General features: G+C 49.7%; 1 protein-coding gene across 1 annotated transcript; it reads right to left on the bottom strand.

The window, feature by feature from the left end:
- Positions 1–303: 303 nt before the first annotated feature.
- Positions 304–7,188, bottom strand: TLCD2 (TLC domain containing 2). The gene is made up of 4 exons (XM_019429606.2): positions 6,714–7,188; positions 6,211–6,293; positions 5,925–6,007; positions 304–5,360 (listed from the first exon to the last, which is right to left on the bottom strand). Exons 1-4 carry the CDS (start codon positions 6,881–6,883, stop codon positions 4,908–4,910), a joined length of 789 nt encoding a protein of 262 aa, XP_019285151.1. The 5' UTR covers positions 6,884–7,188; the 3' UTR covers positions 304–4,907.
- Positions 7,189–8,063: the final 875 nt, after the last annotated feature.

Raw genomic sequence — 8,063 nt, 5'->3', positions numbered from 1 at the left:
CAGGCGCCAGGCTCTGAGCTCTCAGCACAGAGCCCATCGCAGGGCTCAAACTCACCAACCGTGAGATCACGACCTGAGCCCAAGTCGACACTTAGCAGAGTGAACCATCCAGGTGCTCTGGGTTTGCTTCTTGATAGTAGAGGATCTTCCAACACTTTAGGGCTTTGTAGGTCAAAAAGTTGGTGCCAAGACGAGACCTTCCCAAGGCAAAGCTTCCACAGTCCAGCATTTCATTATAAATCAGACCGCCATTGGAACCAAGAAAACATGACTCAAAGAAACCGCATTCATAAAAGACTGCAATTATGTGCATAGCAATTTATTAATTTATGATCAGGATAGTGTTTCAAGACTATAAAATATCAATGTCTCCCATCCCGGAAGCCACTCCCTTGTGCCAGAGGACAAATAATTCATCAGCCAATAGCTTGGTAGGCATGGAGTCAGTCTTGAGGGCCACTTCACTAGGCCATGGTGAGGTCTGACAGGTCACTGCCACGGTGACCCAACTCATTGTACCAAATGCAGCATTTGCCAACCTCTGCATTTTTGAGTTTCTCTTTTCTAGGGACCCAACTGATCATGCCTCTCCAATTCCCATCATCTATATCTGGTCCACACCATCTATAACTGGTCTCTGTGATGAGATATCTACTTAATCAATTACAATCATAATGCAGTCTTGCCTTCCTGAAGTTTCACTGGGTCACTGTGATGAAAATTTGTCTGATCCCAAATTCTTCAGGTGTTTGCTTATGTCCTACCCCTACCTAGTAGCTAATCTTACCCTTCCTGTACAAGTTTTACTAGTTAACCCACAGGAACAGCTATATTTCCATAATGGTCAAGGTCTTGGCATCTCTCACAAGATACTATCAATTAGTCACTTGAGGGGTACTCGCTTGAACCATAAACTTGTGTCAGTGGCACAAGAAAACATGCAGGGCTTGGAACAAATCAATATTGACCTCAACACATACTTAGAGAATGGATTTCTTCCGTGAGTTTGTCACATTTCTTTTGCTTTGAAAACTCAAGAGTGTTTTTGTTAATGAAGGTATTCAGTTAAGATGGCGAATTGAGTTTTGAAGATACTACTTCTATCAAGGACAACCTCTCTGACACAACTGTTTTGTTTCTCTGTCTCAACTTCTATACCTTTGCCTCTCTGGCTTTTGTCTGATTACATTTGATGTCTCTGCTCTTATTGTCTGCCTGTGTTTGCTTCCAACTGTGGCAATTTCTTCTCAGCCTCTATGTGTTGTTCTTTCCCTTTGTGCTTTTTGGAAATTTTTAAGATTTTCAAATTTTGGGGGTGCCTGGGTGGCTCAGTCAGTTAGGCGTCCGACTCTTGATTTTGGCTCAGGTCACGATCTTGTGGTTCGTGAGTTTGAGCTGCTGACAGTGCAGAGCCTGCTTAGGAGCCTCTCTTTCCCTCTCTCTGTTTGTCCCCCAAATAAATAAATACATACATAAACTTAGAGATGTAAATACATAAACTTTTTAAAAAAAGATGTTTTAATTTTGTAAAGTAATCTCTAGTCCCAACATGGGGTTCAAACTCTCAACCCCGAGGGGCACCTGGATGACTCTGTCAGGTAAGCATCCAAGTTTGGCTCAGGTCATGATCTCGCGATTTGTGAGTTCGAGCCCTGCGTAGGGCTCTGTGTTGACAGCTCAGAACCTGGAGCCTGCTTCAGATTCTGTGTCTCCCTCTCCCTCTCTGCTCCTCCCCTGCTTGTGCTCTGTCTCTCTCTCTCAAAATAAATAAACATTAAAAAAAAACCCAAAAACAAAAACCTCTTGGCCCTGAGGTCAAGGGTTGAATCCTCTTCCAACAGAGCCAGCCAGGTGCCCCGCCCACTTTGTGCTTTAATGATCTCTGATGGGTATCTGTCACTATCCCTCCTTCCTTTTTTCCCTATCTCTATTCTTTCTTTCTTTCTTTCTTTCTTTCTTTCTTTCTTTCTTTCTTTCTTCATCTGTTCCCTCCTTCTCCTTGATTTTTCCTTTGGATGTTTTGTTGGTTTGGTTTGGGGCATTTTTGTTTGTTTTAGATTTTATTTATTTTTTAATGTTTTTTTTAATTTACTTTTGAGAGGGGGGAGAGAGAGAGAGAGAGAGCAAGTGGGGTAGGGGCAGAGAGAGGGGGACAAAGAATCCAAAGCAGGCTGTGTGCTGACAGCAGAGACCCTGATGTGGGGCTCAAACCCACAAACCCTGGGACCACGACCTGAACTGAAGTTGGACGCTTAACCAACTGAGCCACCCAGGCACGCCTAGATTTTTTTTTTTTTTTAAGTAATATCTACACCCAGCGTGGGGCTCAAACTCACAACTCTGAGATCACGCATCCTCCATCAACTGAGCCAGCCAGGTGCCCCTTCCTTTGGATGTTTATTTACTGAGTCTGCTCCCCTCTCCACCCACCCCTCCCCCTTCTTTCACCCTCTGTGGTTCTCCTCAGTCCCTTTGCCTATTCTTCTATGTCAATTTACATCCCTGATTCTTATTTTTCCTCATCTTCCTACCAGTCTCTGCCTAACAGTTCCTGGCAGTCTCTGGCTTTGTGTTATACAGTGTAGCCGTTTGTCCTTTGTCTTTCTGTCCCCAACGCCACATATTTCCTACTTTCTTTTTCTGCCAGTGAATCTTCCCATTGAGTGCCTCTCCACCTTCTGTTCTTTTGCTTCTCAGCTCCCCTGACGAATCCCCCTCAGCCTCTATCTCCACCTCTCTCTTCTCTCGCTCTGCTAACCTCTCTAAAGGCTTCTGTTACCTCCATCTCTCCTGAGTCGGGTCGTTCCTCCTTGTCACTCACTCTATTTCTCTGTCTAAACCATCTGTGCCTTGCACCCTTGGGGGCCCTTCCTGTCAGCTTTTATACTGATTTTCCTCGTCCTTGTCCTCTTTGCTTATGACCATTTTACCAGTTCTGTGACTGCTTCCTGTCAGCAACCATGAGGGTCTTTCTCAACGTTTCCGCCAAAGATTCCCTGTCTTGCCCTCCATCTGTCTTCACCTCTGTCTCTTCCATACAGGTGATCCTTTTATTTGTCCCTTGATCTATGTATGTCCACTTCTCCTATCCCTTTTGTCTTTCTCTAGCTCAGCTTTGGGGCAGGATTTTTTTGTTTTAATTTTCCTGTCTCTTGCTTCTGCTCATGTATTTTTTTCTGTGGATGATTAAGGGTCATCTCTTTCTGTCCGTTGCTTTGTAGAATAGTAAACTTAATCCGCTCTACACTTCCCATAACCTGGCTGTTCTGCATGAAGAAAAGAGATTTTGTGTGGTGAAAAACAAAAGCGCAGCAGAAGTGTTAGGGGAGAAAGGAGAGGGAGAGCTCGCAAAGGAATCCTGGAAGGGAGTCAGATACACCTTAGTCCCTCTGCAGCCAAGTGGAAGCCTTCCCTCATCTACTTCTGCCTCTGCCCTCATTCTTCCATGAAAGACAGGGCCTGGGAAAACCCTATAGTCGGCACCCAGATCAGGTGTTTGAGTCCCTGCCGTGGCTCTGGGCTTTAGTGCTGTCCTAAGAAGACAGACCTGGTGGGCACCTGGGTGGCTCAGTCAGTTAAGCATCTGACTTTGGCTCAGGTCATGATCTCGCGGTTCTTGAGTTCGAGCCCTGTGTGGGGCTCTGTGGGGACAGCTCACAGCCAGGAGCCTGCTTTGGATTCTGTGTCTCCCTCTCTCTCTGCTCCTCCCCTGCTCACACTCTCTTTCTCTCAAAACTAAATAAACATTTAAAAAAATTAAAAAAGAAGAATCTGCATTTTCTTTGAAAAGATCAGAAGATACTAAGAAAATTTAAAAGGAAGATGCTGGACTTTTTAAAAATTATGAAGGCAGGGGCACCTGGTGGCTCAGTGCGTTGAGCATCTAATTCTTGATTTTGGCTCAGGTCATGATCCTAGGGTCGTGAGATTGAGCCCTGAGTTGGGCTCTACACTGAGTGCAGAGCCTGCTTAAGACTCTCTCTCTCTCTCTCTCTCTCTCTCTCTCTCTCTCTCTCTCTTTCTCTCTCTCAGTGCCTGGGTGGCTCAGTCAGCTAAGCGTCGGACTCTTGGATTTCAGCTCTGCTTGTGATCTCACGGTTTGTGAGATGGAGGCTTACATCAGGCTCTGTGCTGGCAGCACGGAACCTGCTTGAGATCCTCTCTCTCTCCTTCTCTCTCTGCCCCTCCCCTGCTTGCATGCACTCTCTCAAAATACAGAAACATTACAAAAATATTCTCTCTATGCCCCTCCCCCACACTCTCTCTCTCTTAAGAAAAAAATTTTTTTAAAGCAGTAGAACTAACATTAAGTACAAACACAGTAGTGTGGCTTTGAGAACCAGAAATATCAGCAGCAATTGTAGTGGCCCAGTTCTTCTGTCTCTTGGTGACTATTATGTCCACCCCCACTGGCTACTGATAGCACCTGTGTGGCCTCCTCCCATTGCTAGAATTTGGTCACAGTTGAGGTCTTTCTTCCTCTGACCCCACCCCCTCTATGCCAGATCTCTCTGATCCTAACAGGACCTCACCTTTCTTCACCTGTTCCCATGCTAAAGCAAAGGATTTCATTGGTAGTTTCATTTAGCTTCATGCCTCCTGCCACCTCTTATTGGTAGAACTGGCTGTACCTCTTGAGTTAGTCTGCTGGACGAAGCGGTCATCTGATGATGGGATTCAGTGAACAATAGCCCAGGATCCCGGTTTCCCACCCATCATGAGCATCAGCATTTCTTCTTAGATCCTAGGAATGGGGAGGGGTGTGAGTTAGCCGGAAAAGGAATTGAGATACTGAAAATTCCTTTCGGTCCTTACCCCATCGAGGGACAGTGCACTGTAGACCACCATGTCCTTGTCCTGGCCATGTCTCCCCCAGGACTGGCCGGAGAGGAGCCTGACGCTTCTCTCTAGTCTTTCAGGCTGAGAATGGAACCATCCCTGGTGACAAGCTCACCATCACAACATCTCCTTGTGTCCCTGGTTTCCTTGTGCCCAGGGATGGGCGGGTGGTGCCGAGACCGTAGGACATCACTGACCAAAATACGGACACCCAGTATGACGCTCATGGCACCCACAGTCACTAGTCCAGTTCCACCAAGGATGACCAGAGCAGGAGGCACCTGGTGTTGCTGCCGGATCAGCCACAGACTTATCCACCCCAGAGGCACCAGGCGGAAGAGGGCCAGGGTGGCCAGGGTGGCCCAGCTGGCCATGCTGAAGGCCAGGGATGGGGCCTGGTGGGAAAGCAGCAGCAATTTTCGTAGGTGCAGGCAGGCAGAGTTCAGCTCCAGGAGCAAAGACACCATAGAGAGGCCTACATAGTGGCTGGACAGAATGGCGGTGCTGAGGCAGCTCACTACCTAGGGAACAGGGGTCAGAGGTCAGAGGACCTTCCAGGAACTGCTGACCATCATTGCCAACATCTCAGTCCCTAAGACAGGGGCTTCTAAGCATTTTGTGGTATGCTATCAAAAACCTGCCCTTTAGGCTTACCCGTACATTGGGGGCCTAAATGGCATTAAAATAACTCTTCCATAATAACCCTCGGCCCAGAGGTTGTCTCCCCTGGGGCAGCAGCAGCGTCTGCACAGTATACCCCCACCCCGCCCCGATTTCCAATCCTGGGTTTTGATGCCCCATCCCCACTCCCTGTACTGGGACTCCCCCTTCTCAGAAAATCTCCCTATTCAACATTTCTGCAATCTATGAGCCACCTGAGGGAATCCAAGCTACCTAGGCAGTGCTCAGACTCCAGCTGTGGCTAGCAGTCAATCCTCTCCCCCCAAACCAGCCCAAAGTTGGGAGGATCAAGCCCCAACAGGGTCAGAGACTCTGGAAAGTCACTGGACAGAAACCTGAAGAGAGATTGGGGGCCCCCACCCCGAGCATACCACCCTTTCTGTCTCCCTTTCCCCAAGTCTCACCACCAAATGATGACAGAGAAGTTCCCAGGCCTGGCCCAAGGTCTGGTTGTACAGCATGTCAGCTCCATCCGCCAAGAAATAACCTATGGGCATGGTATGAGGGGGAGGACCATTAGGCCTCCCCAAGTTGTTGTACCTCCTGGAGAGAAATCTTCATCCCCTCCTTTTTCCAGGTCTTTAGTTTCCTTTAGCAAATCTGCCAGAAACATTTGGCCCCTGGGGACCTGGAATTACCATCGGAAGGTTGTTCCCCACCAAGCCTGCCCAACCTTCCCTGCAGACTCACCCACGGACACAGCCACCAGCACCAGGGCCCAGAACGGGTGGCCGTGAATCGGGTCGGCAGCCATCTGAGGGTACAGCGAGAGCCTGTAGGAGATGGGGGACCATAGTCGGCATCGTGCAGACTCAGACCCCATTCTCCCGCTGTGCACGCTCACCCACCCATTCACAGCCCCCACCCAGTGTCAGACTTTCAAGGTCCCGCTTCGAGGGAGTGAAGCCTACTTGGAAAGAAAAGAAAAGGAAAGAGAAGAGAAGAGAAGAGAAGAGAAGAGAAGAGAAGAAGGAGAAGAAAAAGGAAAAGGAAAAGGAAAAGGAAAGGGAAAGGGAAAAGGAAAAGGAAAAGGAAAAGGAAAAGGAAAAGGAAAAGGAAAAGGAAAAGGAAAAGGAAAAAGGGTTGTGTAAGGTCCTGCTTCGATTCTTGAAGGTGCCCGTATGGGTCTTTTAATCTCAACTTTCGACCGCTCCCCCTCACCCCGGTGCCTCCCGAACCTCTAAGCCCCGCACCCGAGCAGCGCCCCGACCCCTGTGAGCAGGCTGTGCACCAGGGAGACACAGATGTTCCGCCACTTCCAACGGTCCTGGGCAGCAGATCCCGGCGTGGGCAGCAGCTGCAGCGCCCAGTGCAGCCCCCGGAAGGCGGCGAAGGAGGCGCCGGTCACAAGGAGCCCCCACATGGCCTGGCAGGTCCGATTTAGTCCCTTGGGCGCCGGCGCTCTCAGCTGGGACGCACCCAATGTCAGCTGCGGGGGCTGTGAGTTGGTTTTCGCGCAAGAACCGGTCTTTGACTTCCCCAGCCCACCGCGCCTTTGGGATCCGCTTTAACTTTTCTAGGCTTCGACCACGCCCCCATCACTCGGCTAGGTGGTGATTGGAGCAGCCGGGGAGCCACGCCCCGGAGCTACAGCCAACAGATCCTGTCCCGCCCTAGGGTGGGTGGCGGGTTGGGGGCTCCTGGGGACCACGCCTTGCAACGGAGCTCAGGGGGACTTCCAGGCTGTCGACAGGGTTCTTCCCCAACTCCTGTGTCCCAAACCCTTCGGAACTCCCGAAATAGGTCGCTAAACTCACCTGACACCCCCAGAGGCCCCGCCCCATTGTCTTTCACCTCCTCTTCCCTATACTAACCTTTCACCTGCTGGTCATCCCACTCTTGGCACCCTCACCGACCTGAAGGTAGAGGCCAGCGCACACCCACTCCCACTTGCTTAAACATCGCCACCGCACTGCCCCACATCACCCCCAACCCGTCTCAACTGTGGGGGTACCTCATTTCCTTCGAGCCACCCTTTCCACTTTGCGAGGTTTCCAGACCTTTAACACATCATGGCAACCCTATTAATCCCAATAGTCCTGTCCCCTTACACAGTGCCTTCAAATGGAACAACAGCTCCCATTTTGGAGAAGCGACCCGCTGGGGACTCCTCCCCCCAACCGCTTTTGGGGGCCCTACAGACGACCCTTGCTATTAGGAGGGGAGGGAAAAAGAGACCACTTAGCGCTCAAGTCTTGAAAAGCACCCCTCCCCCCAGAGCTTGGTACAAGTTAGGTGAATAGAATTCTCTCTTCCAATCTGAGGTGGCAAGGAGAGGTCACGCAGGGTCACCTCCAGGTTGGGGCAGAATCAAAGAGAAAATCAAAGACTGATAGGATTCTAGAACCTTTCAGCCTGGAGATAAAATCTTCCCCGACGCCCCCACCTTCCATCTCCTGAAGAGTGACAGGTTTTTACTGTTTTCCTTACTCCACACCACACCTCTTCAGCTGGCTGAAAGCCAGCAATTCAGAGAGCTGTTTCTCGTAGGTGGAGAGGGTAGATTCCAGCTACTTACTCCTGGAGAATGAAGTTCTTCACAT

The sequence above is a fragment of the Panthera pardus genome, unplaced genomic scaffold (assembly GCF_024362965.1).
Source record: "Panthera pardus isolate Hobbes unplaced genomic scaffold, ASM2436296v1 HiC_scaffold_3, whole genome shotgun sequence".
Classification (NCBI taxonomy): domain Eukaryota; kingdom Metazoa; phylum Chordata; class Mammalia; order Carnivora; family Felidae; genus Panthera; species Panthera pardus.
This window is presented reverse-complemented; position numbering and strand designations above follow the sequence as displayed.